Consider the following 22,312-nt stretch of genomic DNA (forward strand, 5'->3'; position numbering starts at 1 on the left):
GTTGTCTTTTCACTTTCTTGATGGTATCATTTTCAAAACAAAAGTTTCTGATTTTGATGAAGTCCAATGTGTCTATTTTTCCTTTTCGTCCTTGTGCTTTTGATGTCATATCTCAGAAACCATTGTCTAATCCTATGATTTCTGAGGCTTCTGTAGGTTTAGTTCTTATGTGTGGGTCTTTGACCATTTTTTGAGTTAGCTTTTTTATGTGGTGTGAGGTCAGGGTCCAGCTTCATTCTTTGCCTGTGGATATCCAGTTTTCCCAGCCCGATTTGTTGGAAAGACCTTGCCCTGTGTTTGCTGCATCCTTTCTTCTCTGCCTGGAGCCCTTGCCTCTCTGGTACTTGCCTTTTACATCAAGTCTCAGCCCAGTGGTTACCTTTTCTAAGAAGCCTTCTCTGACCATCCTTCTCTGTCTTCTAGATACCCCTTTGTACCTTAATCCTAACACTTAACCACAATTGTGTTCTGTCTTCCCCACTTGTCCTCCAAGCAAGCGCTTGGGAGATAGGGATTGTGTAACTAACATTTTACCTGAATGACTATATACTTACATATATGAAACTCCAGAGGGAGGGGAGAAACCACTTGATCCCCAGTGTGGTGTCTCACCTTTGAACTCCAGATTGTACAGAAAATCCAGTTGAATAACAGGCAGTTCTGAGTACTTTCAGTAATGTATATAAAGTTTAACATCCCTTTGAAGAATAGGACACATACCTCCTGTTCACCTCTTCATGTCCACCAGTAGACAGTAGACAGAAGAAAAGCTCTCCCATCCCCTTCCCCCTAAACCATGGAACATGAGCCCTCCGTTTGGGCTGATGGGACCAGTTTTAAAACCTAACTTTACTCCTGGAGCAATTAACAGCCTCACAGGCGCCAGTGCCGTGCCCTGATTTGTTCCAGTGAGAATTCCTGACCAATCCCTGCGTGCCAAGGGGGACGGGAGTATTTGATGAGCCATGTCAGCCTCCCAAGCCCACTGCCTGCGTGGAGAAGGGGTGACAGCTGCCTGAATAAAATGGCACCTCCCTAGGAAGGAGGAGCAGGAAATGGAGACCCAGTAGGCAGCCCTCAGTGATCACCTCACGACCCAGTTCTAAAAGATTTCTAAAAGATCATTATTTTTCCAGTTATAAAGGTAACACCCCAAATTCAAATAGTACAGAATGAATAAAGTAGAGTCCCCTGCAATTTGAGGGGGAAAGAGGAAGGATTAGGGGGAGGTTGGTGTAAATCAAACATGTTTGTGACAGTCTCAGTCAGCTCAGAAATTTATAAAGTAGAAAGGGAAAGCCTGCTATTACCATGGTGGAATTAGGGGTGTTGTTTCATTCCATTACTTGAGATGTTTTTTCTTAATGTAGCTTTTCAACATCATTAACCTATCACAGCAGTCCTGACATGAATGTCCTGATTCATTCCAGTCAGAGTGTGTGCAAAAAGCACATGTCTCGGGGCTTTACAAATTAGAGGAACAGCAAGAGTTGGATATCACTGAGGATTCTGGGAGGGGAATAGCAGGATATGAGACTGAAAATGAGACAGGGCCAGAGAGTGAAAGGCCTTGAATGTCACACTAATTGGCTTCTAAATTTGCTGTCTGGTTGTGCATCATTAAAACCAGGACAGAAACCCTCTCCCAAGTCCCCAGAATAGAGGAAATGGCCAAGGAATCCTGCTGTGGTCCTGCTGTTTCAAATGGCTGTGAAATGGAGTCAGTATGAGCTCTTTACAAAGAAAACACTGTCTCTAGGCTATTGGTGGAGATCGATCCTTGCCATCAAGAGCATTTTGGACAAATTTGAATTATTGTTGATGTATATTAGCAGAAGATGGTCTCAAAGCCATGAGGGCGGGACCTTCTTAGCCTTTTTGAAGACACTCTACAACTTGCAGTGTTAATGGGACCCCACCCACCCTGTTGGACTCTGAACAGCCTGTGGTTGCACTGGACCTGGCTGCATTAATACAGCAGCATAAGTGTGCTGGTTGTAGGTTTTGTCTTTTCTACTTAAAGGTGTGTCTTAATGAGCCATTTGTTAGAAGAAACTAACAATGGTCTCAGCAAGGATGCTTGGACAATTAGAAAATGAGGCTCAGTTGTGAAATTGCACTTAAAACATGTTGGAGGAGAGACAAGGTAACATTGATGTTAATTTAGGTTTGGGCCACGTGGTCGTAGCAACTTGAACTTGGCCCTCTCTCCTCTCAGAGAGCAAAGACCATATACCACCCTGGGGACTGCATTCTCTGTATATAGTTAATTATGGCCAAATTCACTTCTTCTCTTGACTCTGCAGACTTACATTCACGTTGTTAAAGTAAGCAGAGTAATCTTGGGATGAGTTATTAAATTAGTCTGGGCATTCACACCTCCACACCAATTATTTCTCTCCTGGGTTCTGTTCCCCTTCCCCCCGGACCATCCTTGAGTGTTGCAGAAGTGGGGAAACAGAAGTCTTGACCTAGTGTTAGATGCTCTGAGGTCATGCTACTGGTTAAATGGATCTAGAACTGGGTGTAGCATCTGAGATCTTATGATTATTTTTCCTTAACGGTTTATTGTGATACAATATACATACCATAAGATTTACTCCTTTTCAGCGTACAGTTTGATGAGTGTTAGTTTATTTATATAGTTACATCACCCTCACCACAATCCAATTTTAGAACATTCCATCACCAAAGGTAGATCCCTTGTAAGCAACCCCCACCCTCAACTACCAGACACCAGACCAGTTAAGTCTTTACAATGGTAGCTTTCTGTGACTTAGTCGCGCAGATTTTTTTCTGCTTTGAAGCAGGTAAATGTTACAGACAGCAAACTTGAATGTGAGTTAAGTGTGGCAGTAGCTTGGCCCACAGTTGCTATTCTTATATGACAGTGTTCAAGTCTTCACATGTTTCAGGCACTGTGCAAAATGCTGTGGGCGTTGTAGCCGCCCCGGGAGGAAGTGACTGGTTCCAGAGTTTACAGACGTGGAAATAAAAGTTTCCTAAGGTAGCCCATGCCCTCAGACCATGTGCCCCGAGGCTGAGCTGGGTTCCTGCTCTTGACTGCTTAGTTCCAGACCTGCAACCGCCTTTCACCTGGATGCTGTGCCTTGTCCTGGGGTTAAATAAATGCGTAAATAAATGAAGAAAATATTGCCTCTTACTTAGAAGTAAGCCACTTACCCAAATTTCTAAGAAGGATGATCCTGAAAATTATGGAAATGAAAGTGGAGGGTTTGATGAAGAAAATACCTTTGATTTCTTTTTTTTAATACCCTTCACTGAATTTTCACGTGGTAGTTTTCTGCGGCAAGTCGCCATGTCACTGACAGTTGAAACCATCCAGATGTCTGTTTATTCTTAATTATGGGCAGCCAGCAAGCTCAACCTGGGAGACTTTTAAAAAACCAAAGCCCTCATTTCCAGGCCTGGATTGGAGTTCCCATATCTTAGAGAGTCACCGCTTCTCTGTCACTGGGGTCCTCGCCCTGGTGAATGCCACCTGGACCCCACCATGTCCTTCCCCGCTCGCCTGCTTTGGCTTCCAGCTTGGGAGCTGCCCACGGCAGGGAAGAGAAAGCCACGCTTCCTCTTTATTGCAGCTCCGCAATAATACTTTTGGTATGAGCTCTGAAGCGTTCAAGAGGGAGAGAGGCTGAGTCAGTTTCTGGTTAGAAGAAATTATCCTGGGGGCTTTTTCAGGGCTTGTTAAACATCTTTAAACAAGTTGAAACAAAAGCCGAAAAGGGATTACTATGGCTTTAGACATTTCCAGTGGCATGTAGAAAGAACATTTATTCCCACGGGATGGATTTATTGCACCTGCTGTGAGTGAGGCACTGAGGGTCACAGTCAGATGATTACAAAGCCTTGTGCTCTGCTTCCAGTCTAGAAAATTAAGTTTGAAACCTGAAATGGAACTCTTTGGCAGAATGGAAATGGAATGAAATTTCACTCCTTCCAAAGGAAATAGGAGAGAAGTTTGCCTGTTTCCCAGTTGATCACCTTCTCTTTCCAGCCAGGACTCACTCACTAAACCTCTCCAGGCCTCTTTGGCTCCTCTCAGAGGTTCGTTTCTATCCCAGGAGATTTGTAAAACCAGATGCTGGAGGTGTTGCTCTATAGTGAAGAATGAGATCTTTTGTCCTCTTCACAGCCCTTGGGCCTGGAGTCTAGAGAAAAGTGTGCATAGTATGCATGGCCCCTCTTTTTGCCCTGCCCCCACCAGTTGGGTATTAAGTGCCTGCTGGGTGCAGAACGTCCCTGCTTGGCCGGCCCTCCATTCAGGGGCTGCTCAGGGTCGCAGCTGGTTCCTTGCTTGGCTTTCCCACTGGTTCCTCAGGAAGATGCCAATCCGTGTTCCAGCCCTGTTCTCGGTGGTGGTCTACTGCTCTCTGCAGGCGGAGGCTGTGATTTTCGGAGTTTGGAAAATAATCTGACCAGGTTAGCATGATGATTCTTCAGCCCTCTTACTGCTTATGCAGCCTTAAGCCCACAAAGGAAAAATGCTAACAGCCTCTTTCGAGGTGTCATTAGGTGTCATGGTGGTGAACTGAGACAGTGACTATTCATAGTTTCTGCAGCATCGTCTGAGGCTCAGAGAGTACAGTTCCCCTTTTCCAAAATGGGGCCAGATCCTCAAGATGTAAACAGTGTATTCTTCCCAGGGATTAATAACTTTTTGATGCTATAATTTTTAAAAGGTGGGGTTCCCTGTAAAATAGGTGTGTTCCTACTAAAAAAATTATTATGGAAAAAAATCAGACAATAAAAATAACAAGGCTTTGAGGAAAAACATAGGGCAAACATTGAAAACTGTCTACAATAATAATAATTTTCACAATATTACTGACACTGTTCAAAAGATATGTTCAGTCCTAAAAATAAATACCCCAGTAAATATAGGACTACACACATGTATGAGTGTGTGTCTGTGAAGGTAGCTAGTGTAAGGCATTAGTGAAGCTAGTGAAGGAGGAGGTGTAAGGCATTCCCCCACCCCGCCAGTCCCTGGTAACCACTGTTCTATTTTCTTGTCTTTGTGAATTTGGCTATTTAAGCTACCTTATATAAATGGAATCATACACTATGTGTCTTCTGTGTTCTGTAACTGGCATGGTATAATGTACTCAAGGTTCATCCATGGTGTAGCATGTGACAGGATTTTATAAATCATAAAAAGCTTTTACCCCAAATTTATTTTAACAAGGTTAGGCTAGGAGTCCTTTCTGCTTTACTTGTGTAATGAAATATTCTTGTTGCATTTATCTCCTTATCATGCTATTCTCCCAGGCTACTACTTCAAGTTTCTGAGCACAAATTAATTCTAAAAAGCAGATTCTCTGTGCTGAAAGATAGTAATTAACAGGGGAGCTGTGTCAGACATCACAGGTCAAAATGTCATCAGTAAGAGCATATTTCTAATGCCTGAGTGTTTTTTTAAAACCCTGATTGGTGTGATTTCATTCCAGAGAGCTCAGAAATATGCCCAGGAAGTCTTGCAAAAAGAGTGCCGACCCCAGTTTGCGAAGACGTCGATGGCACAGTTGTTTGAGCACAGGTATAGCTCAGACTTACTGCCTTTCGTGAAGGAGGCCCCCAAAGAGGACGAAGCTGAGTACAAGTACAGTCCTCCTTTTGGATTTCGGAAGTTCTCCAGTCAAGTCCAGACCCTCTTGGACATGTTGCCTGAGCATGACTTCCCTGAACACTTGAAAGCCAAGAGTTGTAGGCGTTGTGTGGTTATCGGAAGCGGTGGAATACTCCATGGACTGGAACTGGGCCATGCCCTGAACCAGTTCGATGTTGTGATAAGGTACATTGGTTGTAAAGCCATCCTTTCACCTCTAGAGTCATGTTCACTGCTGTTGGTCATTATGGCACCAGCAGCAGTGAGGCACCCGGGGAGCACTGCCCGACCCTGCCCCCAGAGCACTTACTGTCTGAGAAGGCGAAACAAAACGTGCGATGACTGGATGCCCCAAACTATGCCAGACTGCCCGCTCCTAATTCAGCAAAACGTTTTCAGAGGAGGTGAGATTTGCAAGGATAGGCAGATTCAGATGAGCCAGGAAAGGAGGGAGACTGTGCCAGCCGGAGCCAAGAGGAGGCTGTGGTGGGGAGACTGGGTCAGGGGGATGCTTGCTGGCTCCCAGGAGCCCTGGAAGGCAGCGCTAGCTGGGACACAGAAAGCAGCCAATGAGTTTGAGCTCCATGTAACAGGCAACAGGCAGTCATCCTAGATCCTTTCTGGTTTGACTGGCTAAAAATTGCTTTCCTGGTTATAAAAGTAAAATATATTTTGTTAATCTTGAAGATTAAACAAACAGAAAAACACAAGGAAGAAAATAACCACTTATAGCACAAAATAACCAACCACTCTTAATTTGGTGTTTTTTCCACTCTTTTATACTAAGTGCATACTAAGACATATATTTCTATACTTATATAAAGTATTTTGTTTTTTTATCGTAATCTTATGAACAGTTTTGGAAGTCATTAAATACTCCTTGGAAAAGTAACTTACTAAATGCTTCACATCCCTTTAAATGAGGGTATCATGTTATCCAGCTGGACAAAATGCTTCCAGTTTCTCTGTTACTGTGAATGCTTTGTACTCATATGTGTGTCTTTATGTACAGCTCTGAGAATGCTAGGACTGTTGGCTTAAAAGTATTTCAATGTTTTCAAAGCTCCTGATACATTTTCAGGGTATCAAGGGTGTGTAGGACCAGAAGCAGGATGGAAGTTGGGTCCTAGTTAAATTTGTTCAGCAGAAGTAGTGAGTTTGGTTGAAGGCAGGAAAGCCTGGGGCTCGGGGCTGGGTTAAGCAGGCGTACTCGGTGTATGCAGTGTGTGGCCCTGGTGTGAGGCACACAGAAAGCAGGAATGGAGACTAATGATCAAAATCTGAGCTGTGTACCCAAAAATAAATTATAGGATTCTGACGGTTAAACAACTCACCTCAGGGGACATCAAGATTTCTAGTTTGAGGGCCTAAGATATTAGCAGAGCCACTGTCAGAAATGGAGTCGATTAAAATCTCTGGTGAGTGAGGGAGAGTGAGATCCAATTGAGATATTTTGCATCTAAAAGTGGCGATATCTTCACACAATGCCTTCCTGCCCAGTAGCTGAGATCTTGGGCAGGTGTCCCAACTTCCCTTGCCTCTGGCTCCTCTTATGTAAGTGGGGGCAGGGTAGCAGTACATACCCTGCAGGGTCACTGTGGGGACAAACTGCATTAGATGTCAGGCCAGTCCAAACTTAACAGAAAAGTTGCAAGAACAGAACAAGAACTCGCTTCACCCTCCTCCCCAATTCCCCGGTTGTTCACACTTTATCACATTTTCTCATCAGGCCTGTAGTAAATGCTCAGTAGATGTTAGCTACTATTTTTGGAGAATGCTTAGGAAGGTGGGGGTTCAGGAGGAGAGGCAGGGGGTGCAAGATTTGTAGGAAAGAACCAGACTTTGGAAAGAGCCAAGAGATAGAAAAAAACAAGCTTGAAGGCAGAAGAGGTGCCAGAGGCCTCAGTGGCCAAGAGCAGGCATGGCATGAAGCAAGAGGGTGAGAGCGGGGCTTGGCCATGTAAAGATGGGGTGAACGAGGATGTGACTGCTGCCTCTCACTGGTGCTTTCTGTGTGCGAGGCACTGTGTCACATGCTTTAGGGGTTCTCATTCCTTGGAGAAGCCATCACTGTTAACCAGCATCATAGAGGAGGGCATGGAGGTGCCGTAGGGTCCAGACTAGACCTCTGCACTCCAAATGCAGAGTGTTGAGACTTCCAGAACCTCATCCTTGGCCCTATGTGAGCAGCTGAATGATCTATGTGCAGGGAGCACTGGGGGAGAAGACAGACCCCATGCCCATCTAACAGTGTGCAACTGGGATATGGCAAGAGAAGAGGGGAGGAACCATGGTGTGACGGTGGGCCTGGCGAGAGATGTGGGAGTGGATGGTGGCCTTGAAGAACGGTGGGATTTGGCTCTCCAGGGAGGGGTGGACAGGAGGTCTGGGTGAGGACCCTCACCTTGGCAGGAGGAGGGATGAGCCCTAGAGAGTTGGAAAGGGGGCTAGAAGGTGGCTTGCTGTCCCAACAGTCATACTCCAAGCAACCACCAGCAGACTGGGGTGCCGGGACTCCATGCATAGGCACTGGGGGGCCACTGAGCACTGGGGACAGGGGAGGGGTGACTTAGCTTGATTATGAGGGAGAATGTCAGTTAAGAAGCTTTTGGGGAATAACTTTTAGGCTTAAAACCATTCCAAACTTAACAGAAATTGCAAGAGTAGAGCAAAGAACTCCGTTCACCCTCCTCCCAGATTCCCCATTTTGTTAACACTCTATCACATTTGCTTTATAATTTTCTCTCTGAGAGTTCATTTGGAGAGGTAGTTGCAAATATCAAGCCCCTTTACCCCTTTAATACTTCGGTGTGCATTTCTCAAGCACAAAGACACTATGTTACATAACCACAGAGCAATGTTCAGAATTAGAAGATTAGCACTGATACAGCACAGACCTTATCTACAGCCCTTCTTCAAATGTCACCAGTTATCCTGATAGGGCCCTTGATTTTTAAAAAGAAAAGAAAGAAAAAGGAAAAATAACTGGTCCAGGATCATGCCTTGCAATTTCATTGTCATGTCTGTTGATAATTCAGGGGTTAGGTGTCTGAGATCTAGAAGTGGCAAAGAAAAAAGATTAGATAGAGGTGTGTTAACCCAGGTGAAGAAACCAACAGACTTTTTTTGAGATTACAAAACTGTAACTGGGTAAGTGCTATTGCTCTTGGAAGAATTCTTAGAATTTTCTCCCAAAACAAACACCCTGGTAAAGCCTTCATTCATCTAACAGTTTTAAGTGGTGCCAGTCCTTGCTTTAAGACCAGACTGCGCTGGGCGCAGTGCCCTCTTCCACCTCCACTGTGTCAATGTAAGTGCGGTTTGTGTCTGCCTTGCCCTGGTTTTTAGGTTTCCTTTCTGCTTACTTTTCTGAAATTCTGGCAAGCGCTACTAATATCTGAGCACAGTAGGAAGCTTTCAAGGAAACATTACTCATGCCCAGAGAAAGCCCGAAATGTAATATGTTTGTGTTAGCTTAAAATGGCAGCACTAGATGAATTGCTTGACATGCAGAGATGAGAGGTGAGCATCCCTCGTGGACTGAAGGCTGCATTTCTCCAGCACCTGGAAGGGCAGAGCTGTGAGAGGTGAGGAGGCTGTTGGCAGGGACACGCTACCCCCAACCATGTCCCCATTCCCAGTCCTAAAAAAAGTGGAGGACATGATGCAAGGATTTAACGTAGTGCGGTGAGGTGTCTGATGGCTTGCTTTGTCAACTTACCTTTGTCCTTTTTATTTAAATAGGTTAAACAGTGCACCAGTTGAGGGATATTCAGAGCACGTTGGTAATAAAACTACTATAAGGATGACTTATCCAGAGGGCGCACCACTGTCTGACCTTGAATATTATTCCAGTGACTTGTTTGTTGCTGTTTTGTTTAAGAGTGTTGACTTCAACTGGCTTCAAGCAATGGTAAAAAATGAAACCCTGGTAAGCACTAGAAATTCAGCTATCAAAAGTACCATTGTAAAAAGTGAAGGGGTCTCAAATCAGAACTACAGACTTTTTAAACACAGTGGAATTCATACTTTGGTGTTGTCTTTCAAAAAACTGCTCCTTTTGTAGAGACCCACTCAGAATTCCTTACTGGGAATTGCTTTCAATATTTGGTTGAGTCTCATATGTAAATTATGATCATTACTTAATGGTTGTATCAAATTTTAGACCAAAATTGTTATTACTGAGGTTGATCACCTACCTTCTTCACCAGACTTGGATTTACATGTCTTTCAGCTAATTCCAGAAATTAAATTTACTTGGATGACTGTAAACCATTACTGAGGATATGCAAAAGAAGAATATATATAAAATCTCTGAGGAATATACCCAAAGATACTCTCTAAAAATGCTCTGATAGGGGGTCCCCGTGGAGTAAACTCATAGCATTCCAGAGGGGCAAATATAGAAGAGAAGGCCCTCACTTTGTTGTATTCCTTTTGTTTGTCTTTATAATAATTGATCACATTCCTTTATAGTCTTACCCATTATATTGCAGTAAATTTCAGAGCAACTTTGAGGAGTATGTGCCTTTATATACACACACACAAACTAGCTGTCTGCAAAATCCATAGTATGTTAGAGTTTGTACAAGCTCCACAGAGAACTTATATCTCCATAGGCTGATTCTATATAGTCTGTCATGTTCTTCTGGATTTTCCATTGGGTAGAACTTACTGTAGCTGAAAAATGAAGTGCATGTGGAATGACTTACAGTCAGTTACCAAGAGACTGCATGGGGCTAGGAAATGGAGTAAGTGAGAGGGGATGCGATGGAGGGCCTGTGGGGCCCTCCCAGCATGCACACCCTTGAATCGGGCTGTTTGCCTGATCTCCCCTTGGAAAAATGATGGTTTTTTGTCCTAATAAGGATTACCATCACAGGTCATTCTCTGAGGAGTTTGTTCCCCAAACAAGAGCTGGTTCTGCAGTTCCTCTTGTCCAGTGCCACCACAGATGGGGTCATACCCATGGCTTTGTTCTGCTCGGCAGGGGTTGCAGTCTCACCTCCACTGATAGTAGTATTTTATTCAATACCCATAATGATATCTTGCTTTTTCCCCTTAGCCATTCTGGGTGCGACTTTTCTTTTGGAAGCGGGTGGCAGAAAAAATTCCACTGCAGCCAAAACACATCAGGATTCTGAATCCAGTTATTATCAAAGAGACTGCCTTTGACATCCTTCAGTACTCAGAGCCTCAGTCAAGGTTCTGGGGCCAAGACAAGGTATTTTTATTGCTATTGAAAGTTAACTGTTCTTTTCTGTGTGGGAAGGGAGACATCTGTACAAAATTCATTTAGGCTCAGCTGTGTACCTGGAAGCATCTTCCAGGAGAGAAACATAGTGAGTGAATAGATGCTCCATGGTGTTCCACATCTTGACCTCAGGGCCCCTCATTGTTTAATTGGCCTTTAGTATAGTCAACATGTAACATTTAGGTCACTGGCATATTAGTTATGATATTCTTACTCTGGAACTCCATGTAACTAACTGTAGGACACAGAAAGGCACTTCGGTGGTCTGAAAAATTCTTTACATTTCAATTCGGTGGGCTGCTTAGGTGAGAATTGACTTTTATCATCACTTTATAGGTGATAGCAAATAAAGTCAACCCCCTAGAGCAGTGTTTTCAGGTGATGCTTGGGTCCCACCCCAGACATTTTGATTTAATTGTTCTGTGCTGTGATCTAAACATTGGGATATTCAAAGTTCCCTGGGTGATTTTATTTTGCAGCCTAATTTGAGAACCTTGGAATATAGGCTGTTCAGTGCAGTAGATTCTTTACCTGCAATTAGCCTGTGCTGCCATCAGGGTGCAGAGATGCCTTTATTACCTATTTCCTCATGATCTGAATAGCTACACCTTTGTCTTTAAAACTTATTTAAAAGCTGTGCAAATCATTCTTAAACAAAATTCTAAGCAAAACCTCTCCATATAAAGGAAAGTAAGGGGTTTTGAAATGCGAGGGGCCTGAGATATCTCCTCAGAGATAGGGCTGCCAGGGTCACAGTTTACAAACATGGAGCTAGACTCTTATGTGTTGTCATCCAATTGGCAGATAAGCAGGTTCTTCTTTTTGCCCTTTGAACCGAAATCTGATTTAAAAGATTCTTTAAAACACCTGTGTAAAGTTTAAAGGAAGAGCTCTGTACTTATTCCAGAAAACAAACATCTAAATAGGCTCCTTGAAAATAAAAACCTAGTTCTTTACCAAAGGCTTGAAGACCAGCTCACCCTTAACATAGCAGAGCTCCTCCCTTAGCAGCTGCCGTTTTCCTCAGGTGCTCCACCCTCTCAGGTGCTTTCCTGCTTCTCCACCCATGGGGAGCCCACGAGGGCTGTGTCATTTCTGTCCACTGCAGGAGCGTGTCCAGGCCGTTTTTCTAGTCAGGAGGTGCATCTTTCCTCTCAGAGGAGAGCAGCTCTGCCCCTTGCAGTGACTGTCAGGGTCTGTGATTGGACATCTAGGGGCTTTAGCTTCCCTTTTCCCACATGGGAGCCCATGGAAGCTCCCCAGAATGGACTTACAACTTTTAACCTGTTAGCATCACTTTTAACAAAACAATTTTTTCAAAAAGAGACTTAGGCAAGATTCTTAAGCTACATTGCCAAGAGGTTTCACTGTAAATATACTTGAGTATCTTTCAGTATCCTTAGATTTCTATATCTTTTAAACTGCCCTGTTTCTTTATTAAATTCCATGGTATTTTTTTAAACACAGGCAAACGTTCATATGTGGCCTATAGGTAGATTTTATTTTAGAAGTAACCTTTAAAAAATGGACAGATTTAATTACATGAAATATGAGATTGCTGAATGGCAAAAGGTATCAGAAACAAAGTTAGAAAATAAGTGGAGGAAACTTTATCATGTACATAACAGAAGACATACATTACAAGTACAAAGAGATCGTACTAAATCAAAAATAAAAACACGCCCCCCCAAAAAAATATAGGGAAAGGATATGAATAGACATTTCACAAAAGAAGAAATTAATACAGCCAAAGAGTACACAAGAAAATGTTCAACTTCACCAGTAATCAAATTAAGGCAAATTAGAGCCACAATGACATTTTCTGCCTGATTTCTTCGCAAAGATGTAAAAGCTTGATAATGTCCTTGTTTGGCAGGAATGTAGTAGAATTATAAGTTTCTCTGGAGGATAGTTAGATAACATGTAGTAATCTCGAATATGAATAGTCTTTTACTCTAAAATTTCATTATAAGGAAATCTGCAAAGCTGGCTATTCTAGGATGTACACCACAGCATTAATAATACAAAGGACTAAAAACAGCCTAAGTATCATCATTGGGGGATGGTTTGAACATATGGTACTTGGTGATGCAATACTGTGTGATGGTTAAGGGTAAAGAAAGGTTTATGTGAAAACTATTGTGAAAATACCTATGCAATATATTAAGCAAGAAAATTGAGTTACAGAACATTTACATAATCCCATTTCTGCTTAAACATTAAAATGTTGGGTATATAGATGCATAGGAAAAAACGGAAATGAACACCAAATCGTGAAGAATACCCTTCTCTGGTTGGGGGAGGGAGTGAGTCTATAGAGGACTTTTACTTACTTTATAATCTATTTATACATTTGCATTGAATATTTTCATAATTGACAAAATGGTATTTTTGTTTTGGATAAAAGCGGTAACTATAAGATACCATCTGATCTAAGCTGCATTGTCAAAAACCCTCACACACAAGCCCATCCAGCAGAGAGAGAAGTCTGTTGGATCATGGGGTCTGATGGGGTATGTTCTGCAGATAACATGCTTTGGGTAGTTTTTGATAGTTTTTGAGTTACTCTGTGTTCATCACCCCATGAACAATTGATTCCGTATGCTCCTTCCACAAACACTGGCTGAGCATTCCTGACGTGCAGGGTGCCAAGCTGGCCACAGAAGACAGGCTGCCTAAGGCTAAATGGGAAGGGCTTTCCTTTGAGTTGGGTTCTCTTTCTGAACAAGCAGAATGCCTGGTGAGTTCTTTTTTCATGAGTGAGGTTGGCTTTGAGAGGTAGATGCAACATCTGAAGGAGAAGGAAGCAACTTACAATGAATGGCAGGTGCAATAGACACTCTCCAGTCCCACCTTGATCCCTGAACTCTGGGGTTCGCTGCTGTTCCAGTGTGCAGAGAAGGAGAGTTGGGTCTGGCTGGCATCCACAGACTAACTATACAAAAGAAACCAGGTCGGCAGCAGCGTTCGGAGAGGGCTTGCCCAGCCGCGGAGCTTTCTGTCTTCCTCTCTGCCCTCTGCATGCTGCCCAAGACCCAGAAAGCACAATTCCAGATTCACAAATGGCCAGGTATCAGACATGAAATGAGAGTGGTGGTGATGTGGCAGAATCCAAAATGGTTTGGACATTTGGCACTCTGGCCAAAGCCAGAAGGATACACTTTGGAAGAAACAAATGTGAAAGCCCTTAATTTGGGCCTAAAACCGTACTTGCCCAGAGGGTGAGCAGAAACTGGCTTCGCAGCTATTCAGGTGAAAATGGCCTGGAAGTGTTATTTGCCAGAAAAGCAAATGAGGGCCTTAAGTGGGGCACAGCTTCAGGTCAGGGGTGAACAGACATCACCAGTAGGAACTGAGGCTGCTTTGTGCTCAGGCAGAGCCGGTCCTCCGGAGCGAGCCAGGAAGGAAGGGGCTCCAGAAACCATGTCCTGAGAAGGACCGTGGGACCCCTTACAGTGGAGCAGACCTTGTAGACATGTGTCACGTGAGAGACAAAATGTGCTTGTTTTGCAGTTCATATGCCAGAGCTGCGGGTCAGGGTTTTAGAAAGAACACCTAGCTTGGAGCAAGAACTGCCATCACAGACCATGTTTAGAGTCTAGATGCCTGACTGGGAAGGGAAGTAAGACTTTAGAATTCCATGGGATATAAAATCATGAGATGTATGAAGTTGCAGCCCCCCAAGGCAACCTTTGTTACTCTGCATAGCATGTATACTACTTGGAAAGCAGTGCATTGTGCTAAGACTTTTTTTTGTCTTTTCTCTTTTATCAGAACATCCCCACCATGGGTGTCATTGCTGTTGTCTTAGCCACACATCTGTGCGATGAGGTCAGTTTAGCAGGCTTTGGCTATGACCTCAGTCAGCCCAAAACACCTTTGCACTACTTCGACAATCTCTGCATGGCTGCCATGAACTTCCAGACCATGCATAATGTGACTACAGAAACGAGGTTCCTCCTCCAGCTTGTCAAAGAGGGCGTGGTGAAGGATCTCAGTGGAGGCATCCATTGTGAATTTTGAACACAGAAAACATCACTTGAAAATGCACCCCCAACTCTGAGGGCTGTTTTTCATAGCCTTCTTCATGCATTTCATCCTGCAAATACTTTGAAGTGCAGCTGGTGTTTTTAACGTTTAATTTAAAAAACAAAAGACAGTTTAATTCTTCCCACTTTTCTCCCCCTATTTATTTGTGGTCAGTGTTTTGCACAAAACTTTGTAAGTTAATTCTGAGAATTGAATGGGAAAGAACTTTTCACAGAGAATTGGATGTACTGATGTTTTATTGTATATTAAGAAAGTTACTTAGTTTGTAAAAACTGTCCATTTCTACTGCACACAGAATACCAGGAAATCAAGTGGAAGAAGGATGTTACTCCTTTCAGGAGAGCCCTGAATGTGTAATTCTGGTTCTCTGTTACTCTGTTTGGTGGGACGAGTATTGGATGCACTTGGGGTTGACAGCTCAGGAGCTGAACCACTTCCTAGGCCATCTGCCCATGAGGCCTGGGCTGGTCGGAGAAGCTCACCGTCCCTCTCTGTTGGTCTGTATTCTTTCAGAAGATTTGCAGGACTCAGCCAGGGGAGCTGTCCCGGAGGTCCCTGGTTGGGGAGGGACACAGAAGTACTCTGTGTCTTCTGAGTACTGTGAAGCCTCCCTCAGCTACAGAACCCACTGTCTCCCCTGCGATTATGACAGCTCTTGAATTTCTTGAGAGTTTTTTACTGCCCTTCCAAAGCACTTAAATGTTGAGCTGAGGTGTTCCACTTTCTGTCCGAGGTGGCTTATAAAAAGCAGGACAAAACCTCTGATACCCAGAGTCGTAGAAGAACAAACCCTTTTTCTGTGTTTTCTGAAACATGGAAATGAAATCCTTCCAGTGTTACAAATTGCCTATTTAAAAAGAATTCTGTTTGAATGCCTACCTGGCAGTGTGTACCAGCCAGTATGCTGGTCAAAAATAAAAAGAATGAAAGCTTTTGAGGAACTGTAAGTTTAGTTAATTTGAGTGCTTTTTTTTTTTAAAGGAAAGTCCATAAATCTACCTAAAATGGCCTTCTTGGATGCTGCTAGGTGGAGACCTCACTGTGGATGCTGGTAGTGAGGGATGGAGAATGAAGGGGGCCTGCCCTACAGTGGGCTTCATCCCAGACAGCTGTGAACTCTTCCTGAGAGATGCTGCGTGTCTGTGCCTTCCTCACAGACAACAAGCGTGTTCTAGCTTCAGTCTCTTTAATTGCCATGGTCTTTGCTGTCAGAAGATCCGCCACCAACTGCTCGCCCCGCCACCTCTACTCTCCCTGTGCCTTGCAGCTGCTGCCCCCGCTTCAATTCTCATTTCTTTTAACTGCAGCCCCAGTGCAGTTTGGACTCCCAACCTATTCTGTGGTCTTGCATATGAAGGGCAAGGAGCCAGGTCACAGCATTCAGAGCTCTGTGAATCTCCAGGTCTCTGGCATCAAGCTCAGAGTAGCTGGCATAGCAAAGTACTATTTCTCTGGCTTTATGTCTTCAAACTTTCTATGGATTTTGCATTCTACTTTATAAGACATTGTGTGAGAGAAAATGCTTTAAAATTCTCCCAGTTAAATGACTTCGTTTTGAAAATTGAGACTCAGGAAGATGCTCTACAGCTATCCTGTGACAGGTAAGGAAGGCTAGCCTCATCCTGCAGGGACGACTTAAAGCTTGCATTCTATTTTAAAGCCAAGATTCAAAATGTCCTCAGAACTTGCCCAGTGTTGTGAGCGCCGCCTCATGGGTTCATGTGAACTCACGCCCCGTGCCCTGCAAGGCTGCTGGGAAGTGCATAGCTCAGGGTTAGCTCCTGGCCAGCTTTCAGTGAATGTCAGGCCTAGTCCCGTGTATGTCCTTTCTTGCATTCTTACATTGCTCTTCCCATGCCTCTCAACTTTTGATTAATAGCAGCTTGTAAGTGCTCTCAGTAAATAAAAATGTGAACTCTTCCAAAGACCTTCTGTGGAGCCCAGCAGCCTACCAGAGCCCATGGGAGACCACCCTCAAGAACAGTTAGCTCTTTGGCAGCTGTTTGCTGGAAGTTGCCTCTTGGCTTCAGAGTTGCTCCTCCCTTAACCACCTCCCCGACACACACACATGCACACTCGCTTTTCTGGGAACAGTCCTCCATGGCTACAGGATGTCCCAAGGCTGGTCTCGAATAGCAGAGGCTTCACCCTCACTCCCCAAGCTCTGTAGGCACACGTACATCCCTTTTAAATGGTTGAAATCATTGCTTTTGAGACAACTCGGGACAACATATGCATGTTCTGTACTTTAACCCGCTTCTTACTGGAACTTTGAGCCACAGAAAATTTTAGTGAGTTCTAGGTGTTCTTTTTTCTCTCCTACAAAGAGCACGTTCTCTTCAGAAACTGGGACTGGGCTGAGTTTGTCCCAATGACATGTCTCATGCTTTTTAGCAAAGCTAAACTGGAACCTTCTAGATGAGTTCACATAGCCGGGTACACTCCTTGCCTGCTCCACTTCCCTTCTGTGTCACACCAGTTGTTTCAGTTCCCAAGAATGTACTAACGAGGCATCAGCAATGTCTGTCCCCACACATTTGGGAGGTCTCATCATTTGTTGGACCCGTTAATTAAAACTAACTTGTCAAGCCAACTCGGTGACTGGACAGCTTCTGTTGAACAATGACCTCATGGCCATCAGTGCTCAGTCTGGTATGTGTTGCCAACAGGAGCTTGGCTGGAAAAGAATGCAGGGGTCACACCCAAGTCTCCCCAGTTAATGAAAGTTAAATTGCTAAGACTGCAATTTCTTTGGGGGACATTAATTCCTCATCGATGAAATTTGAGTGCATATGTTTAATGAATAGTACGGCTTCCCAGTTTACTTCAGTATGATATTTTGAGAGTTGGCTATGGGTAAATTTGGATAAACAACATGTTTCGAGAACACAAATGCATGCTGTGTAAAATGACCTTGGAAAGTGGGAAGGGAAAGTTTCGGAAGGTTGGGCCAGGCTGTCTTGACCTCCAGGGCCAGCACAGGGAGAGCTGGTTTTAGGTGCACCCAGGTGGATGGGGCCTGCCTACCCCTGTGGCTTGTGCCTGTCTGGGAGCTCTTCAGAAACTGGGACTGGGATGAGTTTGTCCCAATGACATGTCTCATGCTTTTCGGCAAAGCTAAACTGGGACTTTAATTATTAAAGGTTATTAAATATTTCTAAAACCACTGGCCATTTTGTTTTATCTGCATTCTAACCCCAGCGCTTGAATCAAAGGGATTGTCGAATTTGCCTTCTTCCTGTCCCAAGAGAACCTTATAGGTCAGCGTTGTAGGAAGATTAAGAAATAGTGACTTAATCTCCTCGGTAGGTTTACAGCTTCCGAGTGTGGGTTATTTTTCATCTTTTCTTCAGGACACTAAGGTTAGGTCCGTCAAGAACGAAGAAAAGGACTAGGTCCTGTGATGAAGCAGAATTCCCTTCAGGTGAAGTGGGCTATTAGGATGCGTGCCGCACATGCTATGCGACCCTGGGCCTCTCGTTCATTTACGTGGTAACAAAATGCTTCCCTCAAACAAAGGGCCCTGTGTTTGCTGCCTGTGGGACCAATGCCTTCTTCCCAGGCACTGGCTGTCCACGAGGCATGCCCAGCTGACCACACACAGCTCCCAGACAGGCAGAAGCCACAGGGGTAGGCAGGCCCCATCCACCTGGGTGCACCTAAAACCAGCTCTCCCTGTGCTGGCCCTGGAGGTCAAGACAGCCTGGCCCAACCTTCCGAAACTTTTCCTTCCCACTTTCCAAGGTCATTTTACACAGCATGCATTTGTGTTCTCGAAACATGTTGTTTATCCAAATTTACCCATAGCCAACTCTCAAAATACCATACTGAGGTAAGCTGGGAAGCCATACTATTCATTAAACATATGCACTCAAATTTCATCGATGAGGAATTGATGTTCCCCAAAGAAATTGCAGTCTTAGCAATTTAACTTTCGTTGTCAAAATGATTAGATTTGACTAATTCCCAGTATTAAATTTCAATCCATTTAGCAAAGAGAAGCATCCATATTAGTGGTGCAGCCAGAGTAAATAACACACATGCTATGAAATTTATAAAAAAATTTTTCCAAGGAACTGTGTCAGTAAACATGTAGGAAGCAGGACAAGTTTGCAAGTTTCCTTTTGTCCGGAAGAAGAGATTCTGAGTTTTGCATTACTGTCAGGCTGCCATCCAAGATGTGAAGATGTAGTTCTTATAGGCTTTGTGTAGCTGGAGATGTTAACAAAGTGAGTTTTTGGAAAATGGAAATATTAAACATGATGCATGGATACCTCAGAGCAGCAATACTACTGACTGATTTTATACTAAAAGTTTGTAACTTCTGAAAGAGCAATGTATTTCCACTTTATCTAGCTTATGTTTTTTCACTTACTAAAGAAAATTAGTTCCAAGAAAAACTGATATTAAAAACAGTGAGTTCATTTAAAATGTTGGTTAGGTGCTTGATAGGAAAGACCAGTCTAAATTACCCGACAGTAATATGAACATGACGGATGGCCGAGGACAGAGTTTGTGCAAATGAAGGCCAGTTAAGGGCGATTAGAACAGTAGTCAAACACAAAAGTAGTTTCCCATCAACTGTTACCCATAATATGTCAACATATCCTATCAGGCTGGCTCCTTTGGATTGGGAAAAAATTGACAATCAGCCCTAAAGCAGTAAGAACTGGAGAGTACTTCTGTAACTTATAAACTCTCTAGTGACAGAATTTTTTACTTTATTCCATCTTCAGCACCTATAACAAAGCCTTGCATAGTAGCATTAAATAAATGTTTGGGTTTTATTTGGTATCTTAGATGGAACTTAACGGTGAGCAGTTCATGGTCTAAGATTGAATATCATGGTGAACTCTTGGTCTAGAAGCTGGGTGAAGGGTGTCTTTTATGCTAAGAGGAATGAATACAGGTAACTAAAGAAATAAGTGAGTAAGATACTTTTTCTATGTGTAATTGCCTAGTGATTTAAATGATATTTTTAAAAGAATATGCCAAAAACTGATCAGCATGTTTAATGGCTGTATAGATAACCACACATTTTGGAAAACCAAGTTACTGCTGAAATTTTCAAAATAGGCGTGTACCTTATCTCTTCAAAGACCTGCATTGTTGTGATTTATAATAAGAATATATATTTGATCTTCATCCCTGTTTCTGGCACAGAGCTCCCCAAACCCTTAGAATTTCCTATGTGTTGAGAATGATAAAGGTGTCTTTTGTCAGGTTAATGAGGTGGCTCTTGAAAAGTACCTAAGGATGGGGGCTGCTTGCCATTGGAGCCAACCATGTGATTAGAAGGTTGGACTTTTCAGTCCCACCACCGTCTCAGGGAAGGGAGAGTGGGTGGAGGTTGAATCAATCCCTAGTGGCCAATAATTTTATCAACCATGCCTTGTAATGAAGCCTCTATAAAAACCCCACAGGACGGGATTCAGACAGCTTCCTGGTTGGTGAACACTTGGAGCCCAAGGGAGAGTGGAGCCCCTGGAAAGGGTGTGGTGGAAGCTCTGAGTCCTTCCTCACGCTCTGCCCTGTTCATCTCTTCTATCTGGTGTTATAAATTCTATCCTTTTATAAGTAAAATGTTTCTCCTGAGTTGTGTGAGCCACTCTTGCAAATTAATTGAACCCAAGCAGGGGGTCTTGGGAACCTCTGATGTATAGCCCAGTCAGAAGCTCAGGTAACGACCTGGATTTGGGATTGGCATCCTGAGTTGGAGGGGGTTATTGGAACCTCCAATTTGTATCCGGTTGGTAAAAGCACAGCCAACAGCCTGGGCTTGCAGCTGGCATCTGAAGGGGGCAGTCCCATAGGACCAAGCCCTGAACCCACGGAATCTGCTGTCTCCAGATAGTGTTGGAATTGAGTTGAATTGTCAGACACCCTGCTGGTGATGGAACATTGCCTGGTGGAAGTGGTGTGCAAACAGCCACCCCCTCACGACAAGTGAAACTGGGCGCCCAGAACACAAAATACCTGCCAAGGTGCATCAGGTTAGTGGGCTGGGGTTTCAGACTGTAACAGGGAAGCTCCTGCATCAAAGGCTCTGTGTTTGTATTCAAGGCTGTAATAGTTTATTATATAGAATTTGGCAACTGTTGACTGAAATCCACACATGCTCAGCATTTAGAATGCGTTTATTCAGAGTCTTACTGAGGCCATGACCTGGATGACAGTTGATCCGAGAGCTCTGGTCAGACTGCTCTGTCCCTCTCTGTATGAAGATGGTTTATATGAAGTTTACAGCAGGGAAAGTTTACATTAATTAGTACATTGAGCAGTGTGTCAAGGATACATTTGGTTTAGCATCCTAGAAAGTACAGACTGGGCACATTCCGGTGCCATCTGTGTGCGGAGAGCTGGCAAGGGTTAGGATGGATCATTTTTCTCTAAAGAACTTTTTTGAGGACATGAAAACCTGATTCCCACTCAGATTTGTTTTCTTTGACCTTCAAGACCTTCTCCTTCTTGGTCATGGGCAATGGGCTGCGGCAGACAAGAGTGGCCACTGGCACCTTCACAGCACGGTGGGAGCTGTCCTGGTTGACTAGGGCCTCTGCAACTCACAAAGCTCTCCTTTTGTGGGGGACCATAAAATTTCATTTTTATTTCATAAAATCAAGATAATATACCTCTATTGTGTCTACAGATTTGTCTGCCTTTTATTTTATTTTATTTTTTGCTATACATTGTTTACTTAATAAAGACAGTTTTTTAAAGATGATAATTACTGAGGATCCTGTCATTTTGAAATATTGAGCCCTGTCTTTAAAATAATGGTGGACACATGTAAAAACTTGTTCGTTATGCTTCAGAAGATTGGAGAATGTTGAGAATTAGGCATGGGGTTGATTAATGATTGTGCATTGAGTCCCCTAAACAGAATTCAAATGTTGTTAACAACCATATGATCAATAAATATGAGAGATGCCCTCTCAAAAAATATATAAAAAATAATGGTGGACAAAAGACCTTCTGACTGAGACTTTGCTTTGGAGCTGTTTATCCTTCCACTGTGATGTTCAGTATAAAGAGTGAGTGAGATTCAGAACACACACACACACACACACAGGCAAAACTAGATTCTAGTCTAAGCCAAGGGTCTTGGCCTGAAATGAAAAGTTCAGTGAGATACCATGGCAGTGGCTTCTCCCTCCCCATCTTTTGTCTGTGGCTCATCTGTGTCACTTTTTTCTGCAAACTTGACCTGAATTTAAGAACACGGGTGCCCTGCAAACCCAAGGGGTGAGCTGAGAAGAGTTAGAAGGGACCTGGCTAACCTCTCCTACTCTCCCAGTGCAGACACCTCTAGTCATGTGGAAGACTTGACAGGAAACCAGGATACATCTAGTTCAACCTCTTGCTTCACAGACAAGCAT

At 43.5% G+C, this 22,312-nt stretch overlaps 1 protein-coding gene across 4 annotated transcripts in view; it reads left to right on the top strand.

Moving 5' to 3' along the window:
- ST3GAL5 (ST3 beta-galactoside alpha-2,3-sialyltransferase 5) overlaps nt 1-21,660 on the top strand; it is a 48,277-nt gene extending 26,617 nt beyond the window's left edge. For 2 of the 4 annotated variants that reach the window (XM_036931061.2, XM_036931063.2), the window contains 4 exons: nt 5,472-5,815; nt 9,374-9,560; nt 10,695-10,853; nt 14,658-21,660. In XM_036931061.2, coding sequence (XP_036786956.1) covers nt 5,472-5,815; nt 9,374-9,560; nt 10,695-10,853; nt 14,658-14,906 — 939 coding nt within the window. In that variant the 3' untranslated portion in view covers nt 14,907-21,660. The remainder of the gene's footprint in view (nt 1-5,471; nt 5,816-9,373; nt 9,561-10,694; nt 10,854-14,657) is intronic. The other 2 variants (XR_008995782.1, XM_036931065.2) reach the window with 2 other exon arrangements.
- Nucleotides 21,661-22,312: the final 652 nt, after the last annotated feature.

The sequence above is a fragment of the Manis pentadactyla genome, chromosome 2 (assembly GCF_030020395.1).
Source record: "Manis pentadactyla isolate mManPen7 chromosome 2, mManPen7.hap1, whole genome shotgun sequence".
Lineage (NCBI taxonomy): Eukaryota > Metazoa > Chordata > Mammalia > Pholidota > Manidae > Manis > Manis pentadactyla.